The 24705-nt window shown below is 42.4% G+C and overlaps 1 protein-coding gene across 6 annotated transcripts in view; it reads right to left on the reverse strand.

The window, feature by feature from the left end:
- The window catches only part of DENND5B (DENN domain containing 5B), a 172326-nt gene that overhangs the window by 18479 nt on the left and 129142 nt on the right, over window positions 1-24705 (reverse strand). For 4 of the 6 annotated variants that reach the window (XM_075006608.1, XM_075006597.1, XM_075006636.1 and 1 more), the window contains 8 exons: window positions 24120-24230; window positions 21864-21995; window positions 20934-21086; window positions 20383-20461; window positions 17538-17619; window positions 7158-7286; window positions 5545-5666; window positions 1702-1847 (listed from right to left, as the gene is read on the reverse strand). In XM_075006608.1, the coding sequence (XP_074862709.1) occupies window positions 1702-1847; window positions 5545-5666; window positions 7158-7286; window positions 17538-17619; window positions 20383-20461; window positions 20934-21086; window positions 21864-21995; window positions 24120-24230 (954 nt within the window). The remainder of the gene's footprint in view (window positions 1-1701; window positions 1848-5544; window positions 5667-7157; window positions 7287-17537; window positions 17620-20382; window positions 20462-20933; window positions 21087-21863; window positions 21996-24119; window positions 24231-24705) is intronic. The other 2 variants (XM_075006618.1, XM_075006626.1) reach the window with 1 other exon arrangement.

A 24705-nucleotide genomic window follows, 5' to 3' on the forward strand; every position in this document is an offset into this window, starting at 1 on the left:
ATGGACCAACTGCCTCAGTACACACCTATGGTATCAGAAGAGACTGCATTCAGGTGATTAACCCAAGTTGTCACTTGTGCCAGCGCAGCAACAGGTTGAACCTCTTTAATTTGGCACCCTTTGGACCCAACTGGTGCTATATGAGAGAATTTGCTGGACTATAGGAGGTCAATATTGTCTAGCAGCATTACCAACACTCCCATTGCTTATGGGGCTTCCAGAAAACATTTAGGGATAAATTAGAGCTATATAACAGCACAGAACACTGAGAGACAGGACTGAGGGCTGTAAAGACTTAATGGAACCATGTGAAACCTGGCCACACCCTTGATAAGCCAATCATCTGGCTAACTAAAATCATGCTGGACCATGGATGTTGCGGATGAGAGTGTGCCAGATTAAGGAGGGTTCAACCTGTACTTGAACTGCAACTTGTCCAGCTATAGTGTAGATTAAAAGTACCTCTGTGTCTGTGGAACCCAACACTTGCTCACGTAATCACACACTTTTCAGACCAGGGACAACATAGAGTCATTATTGAAGTGATGGTGCTCTGGACTGAATGGGCAGGCTATAGAGGTTGGCAGGATCTGAGAGAAGCTGCTTCCTCCAACTTTTTTTCAAGAAAGGGGAAGTGGAGAGTTTGGAAAATTCCCCAACAGAACAAAGGGACTGAGGTGAAATCAAGGATTTGAAAAGGACTCTCAGAAGGCCAAAAGGTAGAAGGCTTTTTGAGGGGCAGGAAGCTCTGCCAGGAGAGTAGAAGAAATGGTTTGGCTTTCTTAACAGGGGGCTGCTTTAATTGTGGCCTGTCCAATGTCTGGGAAAGCTACCTGGGCTGGAACAACTCATCAACTGCAAGAGAAGGATTCTAGACACCCCAGATGACACTGCCCATGCCCAAGGTGCTCTCCACAGTGGTGAGGAACCAGCAGCAAAGGCATTGAGTGTACTAGATTGTATAGATGCATACTTCTCATTTATTAAATGAAGAGCAATAGGAGCTTTGGAATCCTGTGCACCCTTGTGCGTGTGTTTGTCTGGTGGTGTTCACTGTTTTGTACCCCGATAAGGTAACCATAAATTAGCAGACAGATATTCACCTTTGGTGAGAGTCTGAGAAACGTAAAAGAACTGCTGTTTGGCTGCGGGGCAGATTACACTAGTTTCAGGACCTAGGCATCTGGACGGTGGAATCCCTGCTGCCAGGAGGAGCGTCAGACACAAGGTGAAGGCGTATGACTCAAGTGCATGCCTAGAAACCGCATACCATGCGCAGTACACGAGCTTTGCCCTGCCCCAGCAGGCTCAGGGCATGTGGGAGTCAGCATTTTGATTCCCTCATAGCAGCTTAGTGGTACAGCTGTCACTGGCAAAGGGAAAGCAGGGAACAGCAAGACATGTGATGAGGGATGTAGGCTGAGGAGAGTTGTAGAGAACTGTCCAGATCAGGACAAAAAGTATGGAAGTGGGAAAGTGACAGCCTGTGAAAAATTCTGACAGGAGAGTGACCTGTTCTGCCCCCCAGTGAGGACAATAATTTTACAAGCACTAGTTTTCTGCTTTTTATTTAAAATCTACAGTAACCTTGGAGGCGCACACTAAAAAGTTGAGCTCTGAAGACAAAAGGAGAAACTAGCAAAATAAATGTTTCTTGGTAATAGTGCTCAATGCTGAAAAAGAAGAGTGTGCAGCGCTCACCTCAAATGTCATTTCTAGATGATTTTTAGGGATCTGCATTACTCCTGTATCTCCTAGTTCTCCCGAAACACAAATCCATGGGTTTGACGTAGTAATTGCATTGCTTAGCTTTTTGATAGGGATTATCACAGTCCTATATGGAATCACTAAAGAGGGGGAAAACAAATCAGAATCAAAACAATTGAATTTTTATAAGTATGGTTTATACAACAGATTACAATTAAGGCATGGCTCTTGTGCTTGTACCTCAGTAGCATTACAAGCAAAAATCATTCCCAATACCTAATATAAATGAAAGAATTTTGAAAGTATCCATCGTGCAGTGTTTGCATGAACTTTGAAAAACACATACTCTCATCATGAGAGATCATGAAACCACCCAGAAACTGCCGTGCAGATCAGCTTTATTTTAACATAATTATTCTTTGCTGTCTAGACTTGAAATGGTTTTAACAGACACCAATTATTACTTGTTTATAAGAGCAGCCTCATGTATTAGTTCCTAAAGTCTCTGCCATTGCAAGCAAAACCCTCTCCTAAGTCCGCACACTGAAAAGAGACCAGGAGCATTTTGCACTTCAAATTTAAACAATGTTTTTCAGTTTTTCCCCACCCCCTCTTTTCTCTTGCAAAATTTGGAGTCAATAGACTCGAGTGGAAACCTGCCAATGTTCTTCAGCGGCTATGTGCACAAAACAAGATGCATTAGCCAATAAATCAGAAATGATCAAAGTGGACTCCACTATAAAATTGAGATAGTTTTCCACATTTTAAGTTGGAGAATATGATGGCCAGGCACTCCCTTGCTTGTGCATAAAAAATATATTTGTGATTGAGCTGAACAGCCACCAGGTGCTGCTGTTGTACCACAACGAAAGAGAAAAGCATTCGTCTTGCAGTAAAAAACAGTTCAGAACAATAAAGAATTTTAGAAAATGCCTGCTTCATCCCATCTCCATTCTAAAAGTGGAGCATAATAAGTGGAATACATCATTACAACCCTGTGTATCTGAATACTGGCAATCACCACCTTGAACCCTCCCTGCAAATAACTAAAACTGCATCAAAGAAAGACCAAGCTATCCCCAATTTCTACTTCCAATCAACACCCCTGTGGCAGCCACCTCAGCTGTCCTATGGATGGGAGTCACAGGGCCTAGGGCAACCCAGGGGATTACCTGGGGCGGGGGCTTGGTGTGGGGTGGCAGCAGAGGTCCACTCTCTCCCCCACTGCACTCACTGTTGTGACAGGATCTGGAGCGAACTGGCAGCCTGCCTGCACTCTGAGCCCCACCTCTCAGCTTGCTGACTCCGCTTCACCGCTGCACTGGTAAGCAGAGGACCCCAGTCCTGGCTCTGGGGCGGTCTGCTTCTCTCTGATATGGTGAAGCAGAGAGGAATGGACTGGAAGATGGGCGGCAAGGTGCAGCTGAGCAGGCTGCTGGGCCTTCCTGGCTCCTACTTCTATGGTGAGTGCAGGGTGGCCCCCCCCAACTCCTGCTGCTGCCCCATGCCAGGCCTCCCAATAATCCCTCAGCTCATGGTGCTCAAGGGAGGGGAGGGAGCAGAGGCAACAAGAGGTGGACCGGGGCAGGGCACAGCCTGCAAATGGGGGTTAGGAGGGCAAGAGAGAAAGGTTATCCCAGAAACAGTCTTGATAGTCGACAGCACTTAATAATAGTAATATTAATAATAATAAAATCAATGGATACTATTCTCAAAGCACCATTTAAAAGCTATACGCCTCAGTAGGCCTGGATGCCTAATGCATAGTTGAGCGAGAAAAAAAGAACTGCCCATAGGTCAAAACTTACACTGTCCAACGCGGAATCACACTTGGTTTGTACTGCCAGAGTTGTGCTCCCCGATGTTTCGCAAAACTGCCTTGTCTTTGATTCAGAAAAGCCCCCCTTTTTACTCACGCATGTAACAACTCAATATTGTACACACAATGCCTCAAATTCACCCTTGTGACCCAGAGGAATAGGTTGCCAACACGGAGGGCCCTGAACACACTGTATTTAGTAATCACTCATTTCTTTCACTAAAACTTAAGAGGATGAAAAGGTAAAAGATAAGCCCAAACTTCAATGACTAGGTAAGAGTCACTTCACTTCACCTCCAAAACAAACAAGGACATGAAAACAGAGAGGAAAAAGTCAAGACAGCCGCCTAGTGGTAGCATCCCCCAAGTCCAGGAGGCAAAAACAAGTTAGTGTCTAGGTTTTGGCTCACTGTGTCAATAAGCACATAGGAGAGGAGGAAGAAGAGGGGAAACAAACCTTTCAGTCACGTGAGAAGGGATAAGGAGGGAGATGGGGAAGGCTACTTGTCCAGCTGGCAGCCAAAGGGAGGGACAATCTGTCCCCCAAAGCAGTTTGGTGCTAAAAAACGACTTCCACCACACACACATCACACACACGTGAGGTCACACTATGCAGAAAATGCCATTTTGATTCTGCAGGTGCTGCACAACTGCACATGTGGCCGGTGGCAATGAAAACGGCTTGGCAGCTGCGAGGTATGCACTCGCCCTTCAGTTAGCTCAACTGAAAACATTCCCTGGGTCCTCCAAGGCACCCACGGAAAAACACCCGAAAACCTCTGGGTGCTCAGCACGCCCCTGCCACAACTAATGAGCAGCTGCTGCTGATCAGCTGTTTGGTGTCTGGGGGAGACACCTGGAGGAAGGTGGAGAGCAACAAGTGGTAGGTTGCAGGGCCTCTGGGGATAGGTTGGAGTGAGGGCAGAGGAGGGGGGAGGGGCTGTGTGAGAGCAGGAACAGCTGGAATGAGGGCAGAGTCTTGGCAGAAGGGGAAGAGTGTGGCAGGAAGAGGCAGGGTGAGGGTGGGAACTTGGAGAAGGACAGGACAGGGGCAGAGCACCTGCAGGGAAAAATAAAACTCAGCACCTTCGCTTAAGCCCCACCTGAGACAAGAGGTGTGAGAGAACCCAGCGAGGCATTTTTGGGTGGTGCATAGCTTTGTGCAGGTGTGTCTGAGGGAGTGAGAGAGAAAATACAGAAACCAAGCTGACAGACAAAAACTGTTAAGAAAAGCCAAGCTGGCATTGGTACGGGTGGACAGGGGCTCTAAGGTAAGAAATTGTTCCTTCTGTTCCTGGTTTCTTCTGCATTCAGAAATACAGGACTTCCAACCCTCCTTGCAAACAACCAAAATTACACCAAAGAGAAATACCGAACTACCCAAATTTCTACTTTCAACATCATCCTCAAAGCCCCAAACTTTGCTGAACTGACTGGCTCCAAAGGAGCAACAGTATATAGTGCACACATACAGACACAGAAGGGTTGCCACCTTTCCTGACTGGATGGATGGGATGCCTCTTAGAGCAATGGCACCCTGTCAGGAAAGTTGGCAACTCTAACACAAAATGTGTCAGCCTTCAAAATATACCATTAACAGGCCGCAGAGATTCCTCTGTCTTTTTCAGAGGCAGAAGGATGGCACGCAGACAGTGGAGAAATATAGGGGAGCCTTAAGACAGAGGATTTTTCAGTGTAAAAGCAGATGAAGAGCAACATGATTCTGAGATATGGAAATTGTACCAAGGCACTTACGTGCTGTAGTATTATCTGGATGCTACTCTCTGTCACTATTTCATTTTATTACCTAAAGCACTCACACGAGCTACACATCCAACGGGTCACCCAAGACAACACCCAGAGGTGCTGATCACAGTAGCCATAACTGCAGGCTCCTGAGTAAAAGCCCAACTACATGGATCGTGCAGCGAAGTGTGGTCTCAGGATTGCTCCTCTGTCCCCCCCCGCCGGGCAGTGACAGTTTTTCAGTCAAGAGAAAGTCCAAGTCGCCAACTCACTGATCGTGGTGAAGACGCTTGTGAAGCAAAAGTAATCCACAGCATTGAGTGAAAGAAGGTGATAGAGGAACTGCTCTCGTTCTTCTTCACAGCGTAGGAAAGCATAACGCTTATAAAGCTTCCTGTGAGAAACAAAAATATTGTCGTTTCCTTAAAGACAGACCCTACACCAAGATTAAAAGCTCTGTGAATCCCAGCCCACCAAATTAAGGGTTAATCTACAGATACAGGCAGTATTTTGGCCTGGTCTGCCACTGGTGTAAGCTGGCAGAAATCTGCTGAAGTCAATGCAGCTATGTTGTATGTATGTAAAGAATATGTTACACTTGCTTAATGCTCTAACCTCATCTACTTAATATCAGCAAATAAGCTCCTCTACAAAGGCAGAGACTTCCAATGGTGACAGACACCAATTCTAATCTTCTATACAAGCTATATATGCTGTAAGAAGGGTCAGCAAAAGTGATGGGGAGCAGAAGGGATTAAGTGTAGTTGGTATTTGGAGCTCTTCTCCTCCTATTTCAAACTATTTCAGCCACTAAGTAAGTTGGCATGGTGTGTGAGGCCTGAACATGCCTGGATTTGCAACTGCACTGGGGTAATTTGTTTCCAACCAAAACCATATGGGCTAAGAGAACAACAAGAAGTCCTATGGCACCTACAGACTAACAGTTATTTTGGAGCATCAGCTTTTGTGGGCAAAGACCAGCTGCATCTGATGAAGGCAGGTCTTTGCTCACGAAAGCTTATGCTCCACAATATTTGTTAGTCTATAAGGTATCACCCGACTTCAACAAGAAGTCTACCAGACTAACACAGCTACCTCTGTGATACAAATGAACTAAGGTGAGCTTTGGTCTTCACTCAGGGCAGGTCTACACTAGACCTGAAAGTCTATCATAGATATGCAATTCCAGCTGTGACAACTGCGTAGTTGTAATCAATGCATTGAAAATTGATTCATCAGGCCATCCACACAGAGGGAGGTCCACAAAAGAAACTCTCAAGATGACCTCACTTACTCCTTGCGAGAATGGGGAGGACCAGGGTTGACTGTTGAGCCCTGATGGTTTGATTTAGGGTGTCCCTACCAGGAGTGTGAAATGGAATCTTGGAAGATCGACCCTAATTGGTCAATCTTCTGGTAAGTATAGACATACCCTCAGTCTGCTAAGAGGAGTGGATGAGAACTAAGGCTATTCAAAGACACCATCACCCTGCGTGAGCCTCTCATGCTTCAGGCTTTACTCAACCCTTCCCTTCTGTGAAATGGGGTGCATGTGATATCCTAACTCTTCCCCCTGGTGTACTCTGACTGGGGTTCTTGCCTCTGGGTCTGCAAGTCATGCTGTGTGTCTTCCCTTCTGTGTTTTGTTTTGGCAGGTATTTGGTCCTCAGCAATTCAAAAACTGGCAGTATCTTGATAGAGTGTCAGGAAATAGGCTGTCCCAGACTCATGTGGCAAACACCCTTCCCCAGTGCTAGCTAGCTTCAGTTCCAGACCAGCTGCAGAGGCAGATAGCTATGCATAAGGCTTTGCTCACAGAGCAACCTTAAAACCCTAACCAGGATACTGCGGAAACAATGCTTTAAGAACAGTAAGTTGCTCTTACTTCGCCAGTGCTTGGTTAGAGAGAAGCTGCTTTAGGTGCTGAGACAAAAGCTTCTTTTCGAGAGACAACCTTATCCACGCTCGAGCTCGACCCACATCGGATTTTATCTCACTCATGTTCTGAATATGTCTGAAACAGAAGGGGGGAAAAAAAGAAAAATCACCGAATCCCACCCATTGCAAATGACTATCTCCAATAGGTTGCAGCACATGTGTTGAATTTGGAAATATCCCTGGAAATTAAAATTGTTCACAAGATATGCAAAACATTTTTCCCTCAATTCTATCAACCTTATCCTGAGGGTTTTGGTGGGTCTTCCCCTGGCTTTTCATCACCTTTCGTACTGGCTTTGGTTCAAGCAGAGAAATCTTACCAGAACTAAAGTTAAACAGAGCTCAGATGGCTGTCAGCAAATAGCTCTAGCTATATAAAAACTTGATCTCAAAGTTTTCTGTTAAAGCTAGCATACAGAGAGGGACACAACTTGTTAAGAAAAGATTTTAAAATAGTTTTAAAAGTTATTAGAAAGTCTTCAGTAGTTTTGCAAAGCCATTTAGAATCGTTTATACTGGATATTGGCTCTGTGTCAACCAGAGGAACGATGTTAGAACCTTGCTAACAAGGTGTCTGAACGTTGTTCTGGCTAACACTCATCTACAGCACAGAAACTGAGGTAACAATACACTTAAGAAAAAGAAACACAGTCACACTGGGAAATCCAGTTATAGAACAGCAGCTCCCTTGACAGCTTTAACAAAATGTATCTTTATGTCTCAGAAGCTGCCACCTGCACTCCTACACTACGATATAGTCTAAAAGGAGGTGCAGATGAACAGTGGTTAAAGTGAAATTTGCTACTGACACATTTCTATTGTAGCTATCACGAGTGGCAGGAATGATGTGACATTTAAGAAATAGGCCTACGATGGACAAAGCCAACAGTGACTTGACTGATCCACGAGCAATGAATACATGACTCGGTCCTACCTACACTGGTAGTCTTCATCACTGCAATCTGTATGTAAAGTGCTAGTTTTTCCAGAGATTTACACTAAGGCCCCTTCAGATGTCAAGAGAAGTATGAAAAGGGCCTTGCATAAATGATACACAAGCCCAGTAGGTTTTTTACACTTCCATTTGTAAGAAAGCAAAGAAAGCAGAGTTATCTGAAAAGTTTATTTAAAAAAAAAAATTCCCACATTCTAATTTGGCCAGAATAGTAGTGGCTGCAAATCCTACAATACAGGCCACTTTAGAAGAGAAGTGATTTTCCGTACATGGAAAAAGTGGCAAACTTGTTAATTTCCACTGAATTTGCATGTTAAGTGCACAGGCAATTAACAGTACTCCATCCCTTTGTGTAAGTCTCTGACCTTCATCAACTAAAGCTGAACTGAGCATTGTTAACACCTGCTTTCCAACTCACATAACACCTGTGAAGGCCCCCTGTGCTCTACAAAATGCCCCACACTAGGAAACTAGACAACACTTACTCTAAATAACTGTTTGATGGAGTTAGGCTATAACTGCTGCTTATTATACTGGCTGGTATAGTCCCATTCTTGTCATCTGCCCTGCAGCTCCTTCACCTCCAAATCTGGGTTATAAATTCTTGAGGGAGGGCACTGTGTTCTGTGCGTACCACGTTCAGCATAACAGAGCTGGGGTCTCCAGAAGCCACCACAATACAAACAAACAATAATACAAACAAACAATAACCCTTTTAAATTATCTTTTCAAAGAAAATGCCCTAACATGCCATATTAGGATGTATGATCAGGTATAGAGAGAGACCAGGCTAAGGGCATGTCCATACATAGAAGGCTGCAGATGTGTTTCACTAAGTAGCTACCTACACAGAGGGTAGGGCTTCTCCCACTGGCATAAGTGCACCATCTCCCACTAGAGGGGATAGCTATTCCAAATGGAGAAGCCCTCTTGTCATGCCATGCTGACTACAGTGAGTTAGGCAGGTATAACTGCGTTGGTCAGGGCTCTGGATTTTCTCCCATTAAGCAATATCATTGTACCAACGTAAGCTGCTGACGTAAACCACATCTAAGGGTATGGCTATGTCTAGATTGCCAAGAATTGTTGGCAAAAGATATACAAACAGCACAATACATTTGTATATCTCCTGCTGACAGTTTTGTCAGGAGAGGCTCTCTCAACATTTGGCTAGTCCACATGGGGCCAAAATGTCAAGAAATCCCCTCTGCTGACAAACCCCTTCTTCCTCATGGAATGAAGACTGGGCTGTCAGTAGAAGGCTCCATGCAGCAAACGTCTGTCGGGAGGCTGAAAGTCTCCCAACAGAAGTCTGCAATCTAAACATAGCCTAAGTGTACTAAGCTTTTAGAGCCTGATTAATTATAACTCTCTGCCTGTCTGCAAAAGTAGGCTACAGTGACAGATGCCTTCTTGTCTTTCATTACTAAAGTTATGCCTCCCTCTTTCAGTACTGACTTGAATCAGTTGAATCACTGAAAAAAACCCTGTTATGGAACTGGTAAGCATTTTGCGAAACATAACCCTTCATTGGTTTGGACTGAGAGCTAGTTGTTAGGGCTTCCAACTCAGATAACTGGGCACGTGATCACAAGCCCTGGAGAAATCAGAGGTACATTCTGCTGTTATTTAAAGTCTTCTGAGATGAGAAGATCAAAGACCAGCCTCTCTCTGTTTTTTTCCATCCTAGTGCTCACTTCAAATTATCTGTAATATGAAACACTCCATAGAATATATTTATTTCTTAGAGAAAATTCAAATAAGTTTGTACCTTACCCTTAATTTATTCTCCCTGAATATCTCACAGCTGTCTGTTTCTCATGCAGAGACAGACATCTGTTCAGGGACTTGCACAGATTGCACACTTGAAAAACATACAGCTTACCTAAAATATAAAAAGTCTCAGTCATAAATATCAATGTTAACAAAGACATTTTGGACCAGAAAAACAGAGTATTTGCAGACTCCACTGCCCATTTATTTCACCTGCAACTGTGGGAATGTGAATAGTTCTTACAACTTATTAAAATGAGTTAAAAACTGGGATATTTGCATACCATTGCCCAGCATAAATACTTATTTACATTACTGTCAGGAAAAATACCAAATAGAATGTTTACTGTGAGGATGCTGGTAGTAGCCTCTAAGATATTTAAAGTTTTAGTGGGGGAAAAAAAGAAAAAAAAAAAGCTACTCTTCTGTTCTAACCTAGGTTTACGATAAATCAACCAAAGCTAGCAATGCAGCCTAGTACCCCCAAATCAGCTTGTGGGATAGGTACTACCTAAACACAGAGATTCCTCATCCTGAAGAGGTTACATTCCCGGGAGACAAAAGAAAGGGTAGGAGAAGAAAGAGGGGCAAACAGAGGTGATGTGACATGCCCAAGGTGTGGCATAGCTGGGGGTGGGCACCAGCTCTTGACCATCATTCCAGCAACCTATCCTCCACTAAATCACCCATCTCACATGGGTTACACAATTCTCTGAACATCCACCATGAATGCTGTACAGGCTTTTCGTAAATTTGAGAATTTTTTTTTGCTTTTGTCGATCCGCCTATGATGCTTAAGGCACGCCTTTACGCAAGGGAGGCCACAGACACAAAACTGGACCTCGCTTTGTTCAAAGGGATAGGAAGCAAGGCTGAGCACAGGAAGCTCTTTTATACCCGGCATTGTATTACCTGGAACTCTCAAGTAACCGACATTTTAATAAGTACATTTTGCATAAGGACAGTATAGTGAAATACAAATAAATACAGCTAATACAGTATAAGTTTACAGTGTACAATACTACTGATATTGGTTGATCAAGTACTCTGCATATATTTGTTTGTTTCTCAATATCTAATCTTGTTTTTCTTTGCGTTATGCATTGCTAGGTATACACCTCTCTATTATCCAGATTATTCGAATATCCAGCAACCTCCCAGTCATCAGGCTGCCAGATATGAAAGAGCTGACTGTATTTTAAATTGTTTACATAATCTTTTAACATCAAAACAGGAAATACTTAGGGCACTGCTTAATTTATTTACCATTAGTAGACTTAGGTCAGGTCTACCCCACAGACCTATATTGGTATGACTACAGTCTTGCTTGGCAAAGTGAAGACAGGAGGCTGGCGTAGGGGAGTAGGGTCCAAGCAGGAGCTAGGGTTCTGGATTGAGCTCAGGACTGGGCATCCCCCCCACCAGACCCTGCGCCAGGTAGGGCCAGATAACACACAAGGGCTTTACTGCTTGCAATCCAGGGCCCTGGGCTAAGGGGGCCTCACAAAAAATCTTTATAGCTGGTGGCATGAAGATCTTTTTGTGGGGCCTACCTTAGCCCGGGGCCATGGACAACAGCCCCTAGAGACCCTTTCTTAGTTCAGCCCAGACCTAAACGTGGACCAACATCTGTGCCGCCCATAGGGTGACAGACATGGACATGATATGGACAATCTTGCAACACTTCCTACCCTGAGGTCCAAGCTGCCATCAAAGCGATAAAGTACAACAAGGCAACTGGACTAGATGGAATCCCCACCAAAGTCTTCAAAGAAGGTGGGTCAGAACTCCACAAACAGCACCACCTCCTGATTCTCAAGATCAGGCACAGGGAGCAGATGCCGGGGTATGTCAGAGACATACTGGTCTCTTCAAGAAGGGCGACAAGTCGCACTGTCGAAACTATCATGGCATCTCCCCCCGGCCCCAGCAATGGCAGGGAAAATCTGAGCTTGAATCCTTACAAACTGACTCCTGCCCCTCTCAGACGAAATGCTCCCAGAATCCCAGTGTGGCTTCCAACCATGCTGAGGAACAGCGAAAATGATCTTCGCCACCCAGCAACTGAAAAAAAAAATGGTGTGAACACAACCAAGTCTTATATCAACTTGACCAATGAATTTGACTCAGTCCATTGTAGTGGCCTGTGGGCCAGCCTCCCCAAGATTGGCTGCCCGAAAAAATCCATTAGCATCTTGAGGCTGCTTCACAACAACATTACTGCCACAGTATTGAGTAACAATGGATCCCAGAATGACCCCTGTGAGGGCAAAAGGGGAGTCAAACAAGGCTGCGTCACTGCCCCATCATTGTTTTGCACCTTCGTTGCTGTGACCCTTCACTGCATTGGTGTGAAGACTGTCTACAGAATTAACAGGAAGCTTCTCAATCTCAGGAAACTAAAGGCAAGACCGCCCTCCCCCGCCCCCACCCAACGACCTTGATCATGGAGCTCCAGTACGCGGATGACAACATGGTTGCTGCTCTTTCTCCCACAGCCCTGCAGACGGTCTTAAGTGCCTTCGCTGAAGCATACAAGAATCTCGACCTCACACTGAACATAAAAAAAGGCCAAGATGCTCCACCAACCTTCACTGATAGGACAATCTCATGTTCCTTCAGTTAAAGTCAAAGGAGAACAACTGGAAAACGTGGAGCACTTCCCATGCCTTGGAAGTCATCTTTCCGCTAAAGTTGACATTGATGCAGAAGTGCACCATTGTCTAAAGCCATGCAAGCTCTGCTTTCACCTGCCTGAGACAAAGGGTCTTTGAGAACTGGGACCTCTATCCCAAGACAAAGCTCTTTGTATGCCATGCAGTGGTTGTTCCAATGCTACTGTATGCATGTGAAACCTGGACAATATACAAGCATCATTTGAGGGCATTTGAACAATATCATCCACATTGCCTCAGGAGAAACAAATATATCTCTTGGGAGGATAGCCACATGAACACTAGTGTCCTGGAAAAGTCGAACATGACTGGCATTGAAGCTACCATCATTTATGAACAATTTGGCTGGACTGGTCATGTCATTCAGATATCTGATCAGCGCCTCTGAAAACAGATTCCATTTTCTGAGTTGGAAGGAGAACAGAGAAGTGTTAGGGACCAGTGAAAGTGATATAAGGACATACTGAAGGGGCACACAAAAAAGTACAGCATTGGTGCTGACACTTGGGAGAGCCTTGCCCAAGACCATTCCCAGTGGAGAATGATAATCCACAAGATTTGCAGTTTGAGAGGTTCCGCTGCAGTGCAGATGAAGAGAGGCGGAGAAGAATAGGAGTATCAAAAACTGCCCTGTGCCCCTCCAACAACTATCAACACCTGCCCCGTCTGGGATAAGATCTGTGGCTCCAGAATTGGGCTGATCAGCCATCAATGGACTCACAAATAGGAGGGTGACAAGAAGACATCCTACTCGTTATTGAGTGACCACCAAGATGATGTTGATACAAAACCAAGTAACGTAATTGTTTTATACTGTGTATATCTATGTCCTGTTCAGTGTTCCCATCCCCTTACCAGTCATCTTATTTCTAGGTGGCATAGCAAGTTCTCCAAACTCAAAAATAAGCCCCTCTTTGCTTGTAAATCACCACACACACAAAATGTACTGTAAACAGTCCCTACCTTCTAATATTACAAAAGTGAGAGACAAGGTGGATGATGTAATAACAGAACTTGAGCCAATAAAAGACATTACCTCACTCACCTTGCATCTTTTTCCTGGGATTGACCAGACTATACTTATGTGCAGAGTTGGTAATGAAACAAGTTAATTTTGTATTGTAGGTAAAATGAGATGTGCTATTTTGACTATATTGCATGAGCTCACCGCTGGAAAGCATAGCACAATAGTCAGTAACTAATTCACGTTGTCATTGGCATGTTTTGGCCAGATTAATACAGTTAGCTAATACCCTACTCCACCCTGCTTTCACATGGACAGGGAAACACACTTGAGTTTTTTTCTTTTTTCAGTAAATTGGGGGCAGTGCTCCAGGAAAGCCATCTTTTTATGCTCTGCTATTGTCCTTTTCTGACACTAACACTCTCACTGATGGATCAGAAGGTTGGTTAGAATTGGTAGTAAGAGTGAGCAGTCCTCGGCACCTCATATGAAAAGATTTCCTTTGGAGAGACTACTTGACATGGTCACACCAACCTCCAAGCCTTTTGTCCTCTAAGAGCTTTCAAACTTTACTGCCTGAAGAAGGACCTCCTGGAGTACAGTAATGCAATACATCTCTGAGTTTTTACACATTAACTGGATGTCCTTGTATTATGTCATCTCCGTTTCAATTTCTAATCACCTTACATTTGCTTTCTTTACCCTCAAAAGTGCACGAGTATGTCTGTACTCATGAGGCAAACCACTGCCAACATACCTCAGTTCAGATCGGAAAGACCTCCTTTTGTTGTCGTCAGCAGCAGAACTTCTCTTTAGGCAAAAACAAAACTCCAATTTACACCAGGCTGCGGGTTGTTTAGCGGTATCTCTTGACTGGTTTTAAACTGGTGTTATTACAAAAATGGGTCATTATTTACTTACAAATGATGAACATCAGGTTGCTTGACAATTGTTCCATGAGGTTAGTTTATATCTAGCCAAAACACCAGTGTCTTACATTTAAAGTTGTTTTCAGTAAAAGAAAGGGACACATGGTGACCATAGCTGGGTTTATTTCAGGACTTGACTTGATTTTTTTTTTTTTTAAAAAAATCAGCTGCTTGCCACAGATTAGTCCATCAGCAAGCCTCCCAGAAGAAAAGGGATCATTTTAAGACCAATATACAACAAATAATTTAAACTGTCCTTTACTGCTTTCTTTTACGCAATATATAAAAGGCAATACCCCACAAGGGGGCATGGTAATCAGCCTGAGTGGAGAATACTAATGAAGTGCTGTGATGAATATGCAGCACCTCATTAGGTTAATTCTCCCTGCGGCAACTTCAAAGTCGTAAACTTCGAAGTACCGGCATGCTGTGTAGCCATGGGCACTTTGAAGTACCTGCGCAACTTTGAAGTGCCCTTACTGGGAGTATTCTTCGCTCAGACCGACTACCAAGCCCTCTAGTGTAGACACAGCCAAGGAGTGGGAAGTAGAAATCCAAGAGAAACTAACAGATCAGTCTCACCCTGACGTCCCTTTAAAGGATGCACAAGAAGCAAACAAATACTCAGGGCAATAGCTGAGAAACCATGTTAGAATAGTCTATTTTTTTGTTAGAAAGACTCCTCTCTTTGTAATTTTGGTTATTCATAGATTTGGTCAGAACTATCCCATTAAACTGATGAAACCCTTCATTTCTAGGGGTATAAAATTTACTTTGATTCAGTCTCTCCTGAGTAACGAATCAACTGAGCAATTAGATCAGCTCAACAGGCTTCCTTGTTTAAAATAACAAAAACAAAAAACAACCGACACCCCGCACATGCTTTGTCTAATATTGTATAAACACAGTTTACACAGTCTCAATGACAGATGTCCACAGCACAATACCTCCAAGCCACAAAAGTGTAGAAACTAATAACTTTGTTGACCGAGTCTACAGAGAAGCCAAAAACTGAATGAGCCACAGAGATGGCATTACCTTCTCATCTGCAGAGGGGATCCCTTGGGATCTGAGGCCTTTATTTAAATGTTCACACCCAACGCGTGCGAAAACAGTGTATGTAAATTCTACATCTGTGAAAGATGCTAGCTTGAGAGACCTGGAGACAGAAGCTCCTTTCTCCCCTCCCCCCACCCCCCCCAGAACAGATACAAAGCATACAGCAAACATAGAAGTGGCTGAGCTGCAGCTCTCACATGGTCTTTGTCAGCGTGCCTAAACTCTGGTCTGGAGGGACTACCGCCACACTTGAGACGTGGCTAAGTCTCTGTGTGACCCATTCAGCCATTGGCCTTTCTGAACACAACAACACTAACAAGGTTGCTAGTTAGCAATACTAATAGCATTAATTTGTTCACAGGGGAGAGGACCGGGGCTAATAATTGCCATTGGTAACAACTTGTGGCCATTACCAACATGAACTGAAACTCAACTAGTCTTAAATCTTACTAGTGATCCCTCAGTGTCACACAAACCCACAAATTATTTAATACAGTTTAAGTTCCTCTAGATGGCCAGTATATAAATTGTTTAATAAAACATAAAATTACTATGCTTATTTTGCCTCAGCTGAATAATTTTGAAGCCAAACATTTGTTTTATAATAGTTATGTTTTGCATCCCAAAAAAATCACAGTAGATGCTGTTATATAGTTATCTCTATGTTTTTATTCTAATCTTACTGATGAGACAACATTTCAGGAATTAGATTTCATTGAGAACAATCACTAAAATTTATGCTTGGCTGAATATATGTTTTCAAAGTCATATCATCATTTAAATAGCAAATTTTGATGAAATACCAGTTTAGAAAATTAATATAGCTCAGCCATTGCTGACAGACTTTTCTCCATCTGGATTCTATTTTTGTCCTTTTTCTTGGCCAACTTAGCTTTTTGTGCTTCAACAATAAAATATTGCACTGGCTATTTCAGCAGCTCTGCTTAAAGTTAAAATATTTTTGGCTACTATAAAGGTATTACATGAGCAATAAGGCTCTGGGTTTGTCATGGAGGTTAGGGATCTCCCATGACCTTCCATGATGTATGTTACCTCTGCAGTGTTTGATGTGCCTGGAGCAGGGACCACTTGTGTTGCTTGGGCAGTGCCTGTGCCAGGCACACAGACAGCTGCTGGGGCAGTGGCAAGCCCCCTGGCCCTCTAGCAGCAAGAGTTTGGGTGTGGGGGGACTCAAGGCTGGTGGTTAGGGCGCTGGAGAATGTTTACTGAGGGTGGGAGCCCCCCAGAAGAGCAACAAGAACTTCTCTTCCTCAGCACTTAGCTCCACATGCTGCTTTTACTTGCCAGTGTGGCAGGCCCCAACCCTCACCCCACAACTCCCACTGGCCATAGCTTCCATCCAACAAAACTGGGTCTTGGGAAGGACCAAAGTCAGCATGTGGAGTATTGGCTGCTGCTTCAGAGGCAGGGAGCCTTCCTAGCTCTGCCAATCACCTCTGCCACCGGCACCCATGACAACCTCTGGGATGTGACCTCTCTCTCTCTCTCTCCCCCCAGCCCCCAGCAGCCACAGGGCATCCCAGGCTGTCTCAGCTCCCTAGGCCACCACCCGGAGCTCCCACCCCTAAAAACTGGAGGTATACAGCAAAAGTCATGGACAGATTACTGGCCACAAATTGTTGTTTACTGTCCGACCTGTCCATAATTATCTTTACTAAAAATACCTGTGACTAAAACAGTCTTCATCAGCAATAATCATTTCCAAAATCTTATGCACAAATTCTCTTCCCACAATTTTTAGCTGAAGCAAATCAAAGAAGAATGCAAAACTAAAGGTTTTATAAAATGTTTTACAAGGTAAACCACATGGATCTGAGTATATTGTCCTTTCACAGAAGGCTGAGGAATTCTACTTAGCCTGATTAAATCCCAAATAATTGTCCTAATGGGAATCTGTGTAATGTTCCTCATTAATGTAATAATAAATGCTCCAAGGAGTAAGATACTGCACCTCATATCATGGGTAAGTGACACTCTCAGCGTAGGTAATGTAATTCCTGTGTCAGACTTCCTCCTTTCAGGGCCAGCGGCAACTGTATAGAAAAAAAAAATTACAATAGTTCCTAGTACTTTCATCTACACATTTACAGAAGTCATACAACACTGAAACTGTAACAGTTATATGCATTTTCAGAAATATATGGCCCAGCAAACTGTTTTCCAGTTTATTTCTACACTATGCATTATCTCGTTTATCCAAGCTAATCCAAGACTAAACTTGGAGATTTCAGATGATTCATCAAATGCCACCTCCTTTGCTTATAAAATATTCTCTCATATAGCTAGATAAGAGATATATATACTATATATATATCTCTCATATCAACTTGACACTTGATAAAAGTATTTTTACTGAAATCTCAAACAACTGAAGACCACTAGATAAAGTTACAGAAAGCATAGCTGGAATATTAGATATTGACAATGTCAAACATTTCTGCACTCTAATATTTTAATCGGACTACTTTCCCATTACATATTTTCCACTCTGGAATTTACAAGTGCCAATCCAATTGCTTGGTTGCTGTGCACTAGTCATAGAAATGGCATGCAGTAGTATATTTAGTAAGACATGCAACAACTTTGTAGATTACAGATATAAGCTTTCCACTCTGATGAAGAGTTGGTAGTGCTAATTTGGTCTATCGTGGACAATTCAGTTCAACATCTGCAAGCTTTAAGACCTCTGTGCAGAAATGCACAAACTTAATTCACCTTAAGAATGCAACATTTTCTTCCACATAGCTATACTCTAACAGCTCTTATCTCCTAGTGCGAATTTTTAGTAGATACATGTTCTGAGAATAGCAGCACTCTGAGGTCCGCAATCTTTTATGACACTTCTAATCATCTGCCAGAAATGTACGAAGGAATGATATCTCAGAAATTTTCAATCACTGAGTTATGCAATAGAGATGGTCCCCTCTTCACTTATGTAAGATTCCAAGGGGGACTTGCCATTTTGCAGTCATTTCTACACTTATGCATCTTTAGTGACATTCCACAAAATGGCATCCCCCATGCAAGGTTGAGGGTCAAATGGAATCATCTCACAGGCCACCAGTTGTACAACTTTTTAATTTTAGGTCTTCTAACCCATGACAAGTGCTTATTACAAAGAATTAATGAATCACAGCTCAGTTTATTTACCTGGGCCTGCAGGATGCTGAGTTCCCGATAATCCTAGGGTCAGAATTTTTGCAGGCACTTTGAATGGGGGCACTGTGAAAGTCCTCAGTCCTTTCCAAAATGCTGTGCTTGGTTAGCCAATCGCAGAGGGAGAGGGGAGTCTGTTGCACACTCATTGGGTATTAATATGCCACAATGACTGCAATGAATTTTTTTAAATATCTTATGTCTGTCCGAAACACAACTCTGAATTAGCGATGTTTGTATAAGCAGAAGTTACAATAAACTGAGAACACTCTGGTACATCTGCTACATCAAAAAGACGAACTGTGAGGAAACTCGCAGAAAAGACCATCTAATTTAACTGAAAATCTTAGAGAAAAAATGCTGGGAAATAGCCGCAGCGCAGAGAAGGGCAATGCCATATCAAAATAATCACACATCAGTGATGTAGCTTAATGGCTTTAGAATGCCAAACAAAAGGAAATTCCCAGCAGGCTTAACTAATAGCCTAGGCCAATGAGTGAGGATCTCTTACATGTAACTACTGCACATAGTGTTGTGTCACTCCCTCTCAGCTGGAGACTCCTTGTATAGGCATGCCACATAATTGCTTGTGTGCGCAAGCCATGTAATTCTAGAGGAACCGGCATGAATACCAAATTTATAAAAAATAATTCCATTAGATACGAGAGAGCAGATTAATGTTCCTGATTACATGCCCTCATATACCCAGCTATAAAAGAGGGATTTTTGTGCATTGCTTCTTTCTGAGAAGATTCACATTTCTGGAAATTGTCTCTAAAATCTCTCTCATCAGTTCGAAGCTCAGTCATACACCTGGTATGCTCTTGGCCAATAAATACCATCACAGCCTGATGATACTTCAAAAACAAAGTCTGCTTATCCTGAATATGGTCAGAGAACCACCTTCAAGTTAGAAAGGGCAACCAGCAAGTTATTAATGCAAGGAAAGCATTGTAGAGTTTGCATTGAAATTTCGACAGCTTTCATGGTTTTGTACAGAAAAGGAGTTCAGATGGCAAAATAGTTTACAGAAGATAATAATGTGTACATCTTTGCTTATTTGAGCAATGTTATATGACAAATCATTCTCACTGATGAAACAACATTGGCTGCCTCAGGTTAGGCTTCATGCCTTCAAGAAATCCAAGTGGATGCATCGGAAGCTTGGTGGACTCTATTGTCTAGTATTTATAAAATTGCTCCTCATTCTTGTCAGGAATGGAGTAGGTGCACTTTATCCTGACTCAGTGAAAGGGGCTGGACTTGACCTCCTCAGGTGCCTTCCAGACCTATGCCTTTGTATGATTCTGTCAACCACTTCAGAAAACATATGGCCTTTTCATACCTCGCTTGGTGCTTCATCAGAGTCCAAACAGAGCAGACTAAGCAAAATGCCACATCCGATGATTTTCCTGAAGGCTCTAATAAACATGGCATCATTGAGACAAATAAGCCATCTGTTTGACCCAGAGAGCAAATATGTGAAAAAACTGAAGGTACAAGTGTGATGTCAGTATCATGAACACACTGAAAACAAAATCCACTACAAAGTGCAGTTGCCTAAGTCCAACCAGAACTATGATTGCTTACTGCTGAGTCTGCAAGACTGGAGGTGGAGAGCAGAACCGTTGAATACTCACCTGGGGACTCTGCCATGTGTTCCTGCCTCTCTTCCCTTTCCTGGTACTGAAGTAAATGGGACCACAACGCGGATTTCCCCTGAAAAAAGGACATATGTCAGAGAAATTTAAGACAAATGAGAAAGGAGCCAAAGGAAACAAAAACAGATACTGGATTACAGATTGGTGGGTCAGTGGATCCAGGAAGTCTCTGTGTTGTTGCTTCAATTCTTTGTTCCTGAGCAATGGGACCAAGAAAAACAGGCAAAACCACATCACAGAACAAGTAATTGTGTGTGATCATGAAGCTTTGTCTGTATCACTTTTCTTTTTCATAGGGTTTTCCCTCCTCAGTCCTTCACGCCTCCTATTTTATTTATGGAAAGGCTGCTTTTGAAAGACCTCTTGACATTTTTAAGAAATGAATAGCTGTGGCTGAAGTGTTTAGATACATTCAGGTCTATTAACAAGATATAGCCGAGTAGTAGTTTAAAGGGGCAGATGACAGGAAACATTTTTAATGGCCTGAAGGTTACTGGGTACACATGCTTTTTCCTAATCAATTTACCAACCTGCTTGACTTGTAGACCGTGGCTCCAGATCCTTTCCAACAGGTCACAAAGACTAGCAATCAATGTATTCTCCTCCAGACCTGTTATGCTGGCTTCTCCATGTCCCAGCTCTACTGCTTCATGGCCCATCTTCTCTACCAACATACGTTTAGTCTACAAGACAGCAAGATTTGCAGAGTATGTCACCCAGCAGCTGTGAAATCCACAGTTTCATCCACTTAGATAAATGTACCTACTGGCTTAATTCGTCCAGCATCCATTCAATTCTAGCTACTGAAACATCAATTCTGATTGACTATTGACATTCTAAATTAATATTACACTTTTGGTAAGTTTCTACATAATGAGTAACATAAGAAATTTGATAGTATATTCTCTCTCATACAAATATCCTTAAATATCAACAAACTGGCTTTTAGCTACACAGGAAAGGTTTTCTCGCGTTCACACAAGATGTGCGCTATATTGGAAACAAGGACCTCATGGGTAGTATACACAATGGTCACTACTCTGTATGGACTGATCTTTTTTGGTAGAGGCTCCCAAAACCTTATCAGTATGTGGACCACATTTTAACAGAGTTTATATTGATAACTCTCTCTAATTCAGGATCTTGAATACTACCTCTTCTACCCCACTCATGATCTCATAAAACATCTGAAACAACATGCCTGGAAAAGCAATGTATTTCTTTTAATGCAAATTAGGAGCTGGACATACCAAGGAAGAGGAGCCTCTGCCCAGTAATCTTTCATCTTTGGCATAAAAGACCAACTCACGGGTTGATTCTGTAAGATCCCAAGGCAGAGAACTACCAATGATACCAAGGGAAATATGGTTGTTATGAACCTTTCCTGCAATACCTTCATGAAGACATTTTTGTTCTGCTTACAGAAGGGTGGAAAATATACATGTTTTTTAAAAAGTTACCTTCATGCGACATTCTTTTAGCAACCCTTCCACAAATTTCCAGTTTGTCTGAGCAATTACAGCTGGAGAAAGGTCTGAGAGTTTGGGTTGCCTTAAATTCTTCCCCAAACTCCTTGCCTCCTGCATGTATTTCTAAAACAAACAGAATACACATTAACATGACATGACAGAGATTTCCTGATTTCAACCATTGACGGAGAAGCACTGATATTAAAAAGGATTCAGAATAAGTAAAATCTATGCACTGTAGTGATTTAGCTGAAGCTTTAATCATTAGAGAAGTGTAACACTCCACAGGTCAACAGGAAAAAAAAGTCTCCTGCATGGTATGTGCAGTCAAAATGTCACACAGAACTAGCCAGCCAACTGTGTTATTAGGTAGTAGTACAGAGTTAGCCAAAATGACAATATCTTACAGCATAAAAGTTCAAACCTGCATTAAAATTTCTTTCCATTGTTATTTGATTTTCACTTGCCAAAGAGATGAAAAGCCAACTACATTTGAAGAACACAATATGGAGTTGAATGCAAAGTATTTTTGAAATGAGGAAAAACAACTGTGAGGGAAGGGGAAGGACAGGGACTCATCGATTTCAAAGAATTCTGGCTTAGGAAAAAGATATGGGACAAGTTGTCTCTTGCTTGACTGACAAACTTGCTTAGTCAATGGTGAGTTTATTAATTCTTAGACTTGTTTTAAACAAAATTCAATTTTTGGAAACTGGCATTAAGGCAAAATACAGTGTGTGTTAGGCCACAGTTTTAAAAACCATGAGTGCCTGAAGTTCATCTAAATGTGTCATATGACATTCAGAAGAGCTGAAAACCTATGCCCACCAATGAGAGGGCTACATGCTCAGCACTTCTACAAATTAGACACATACATAAGTGCTTAAATGTGGAGTTGGGAGCCTAAATTTAGGCACCCATTTTTTTTTTTTTAAATTTTGTTGGGAAATGACAAGTATTTAAAAATATGCCTGATGATTGCAAGTTGGCTATTCTACTGGAATGTTTTTATTCTATTTTTGAATTATTTATTCATGTCTCTATTATAATAAGCTGCCTCCTGCTACGAGTAGTTGTTGTTTCCTACATGCATAAAAGAACTGAGAATTCCCCACTGGTTTTCATTCACTTAAGTCCATCTGCACTTAAGGCTTCACAGGAGGACTAGTGTTACTGCCTTCAGACATACATAAGGCTGATATTTAATTGGGCTGTAGTGCTTTAGAACCAGACAATGTATAGGGACTGAGAATCCTGTCTTTGCAGAACTCTGAACTTCCCTGAAAAAAAAGTTTACACTAGTTTGTGTAATGGAAATAAAATCCAAACTTATGTTCCTGTAAGTTGACCAGCATGAGGATAGATCATGACAGTGGTGGAAAATCATGGCAGAATGCCACATTTGGACAAGTCAGTCAACAGCCTGTCCAATAGAGCTAGTGTGGGATGACCATAGATGTCTGTTCATTACTCTGTCTAACAGAATCCAAAATCTTGTTATGCATCAGTGAGAAACAAAAAGCATTTATTAGTTTCAGGCAGTGAAGAAGTTGCTACTGAAATGAAAGTGTTTTGTTCAAACACTGGCAGCCTCACAGTAGGGGTTTCATTTAATTTGTGTCAAAATAATAAACATTATGGAAAACAATGAAAAGGGAATAGAGCTAACAGATCTAAAATTCTCTTTAAACAGAAAGGGAAAAATAAAGTAAATCAGTGTGGTCATAGTCTGAAGAGTGAGCACAGTTAGACAGCCTTACTTTATTCTTCTGCGTATGAGGCACACATTTTTAATCCTGTTAGCTCTCTTGGCCCTGAAAGTTCTACAGAAGAGTAAGTGTGCTACAAAAAGAGTGACTTGGATTCTAGTCTATGCATTGGTATCAAACAACTAGCATCACAACCTAAGCCCTCACTGCAGAATCTTTGCTGGTGACCTAACACCCCATCCTGGAACAACGGAGCTGGAACTTGAGATCCTTAACTGAGATGACTCCATAGCAGTGGGGGAAACAAACAAACCAAACACAAAAAACCCACCACACTTTACAAGGATAAATTTAGGATTTCATTTTAATCTTCAGGCTAGGACCTAATTTTCACTGTTACTTTTCTGACTATAACCACACTTCAGGAACTACAGGCTATGTATATGTGCCACATAAACAAGAGCTTGAAGTGATGCTGAAGACAGTGGTTCCTTATTCTAGAAATGTGTCTCAAAGCAGCTTTCGGCAAAACACATACCAGGCAGCATTCAGAGAAGGATTTTTTAGGAGGTCGTGCAGGAGGGGGTGGCCCCTGATCCCACTCCCAGAATGCCACTGAGTTCTGACGAATCAAATGCTCCTCCGATGGCTAAGAGGAGGCAGATATACCAATGGCAGAAAAGCCCGAAAGAGAGGAGACAAAGCAAAACAGGCATGCAAATGATCCACAACAACAACGACAACAACAACAAAAGAAAAAAAATTAAAAACATGACGAAGCACTGAAAGAACTGTGTTGAGATATACATACTGCAATGGTTAAAACTGTATTTACAAAGTCACATTAACAACAACAGCCACAAACTTTCATAAAGTCTGTTTTGCTTTGTTTCAGTGAAACAAAGTTTAAAACGCTGATTGAAGAATTCAATTTTACTTGTTTTAATTTCAAATGGCAATACTGGTAAAAGTTTATTCAGAGATTCCAATGGCAAAACAGTATAAAGGTTTGGTGGAGGGTTCTCTCTCACACTGTCCCCCCGCCCCCCCCCCCCTTTTTTTTTTTGACCTAATGATAAAAATAGCACAAGAACTACAGTCACAGTGAAAAACATGGCAGAAAA

The sequence above is a fragment of the Carettochelys insculpta genome, chromosome 1, assembly GCF_033958435.1.
Source record: "Carettochelys insculpta isolate YL-2023 chromosome 1, ASM3395843v1, whole genome shotgun sequence".
Taxonomy (NCBI): Eukaryota; Metazoa; Chordata; order Testudines; family Carettochelyidae; genus Carettochelys; species Carettochelys insculpta.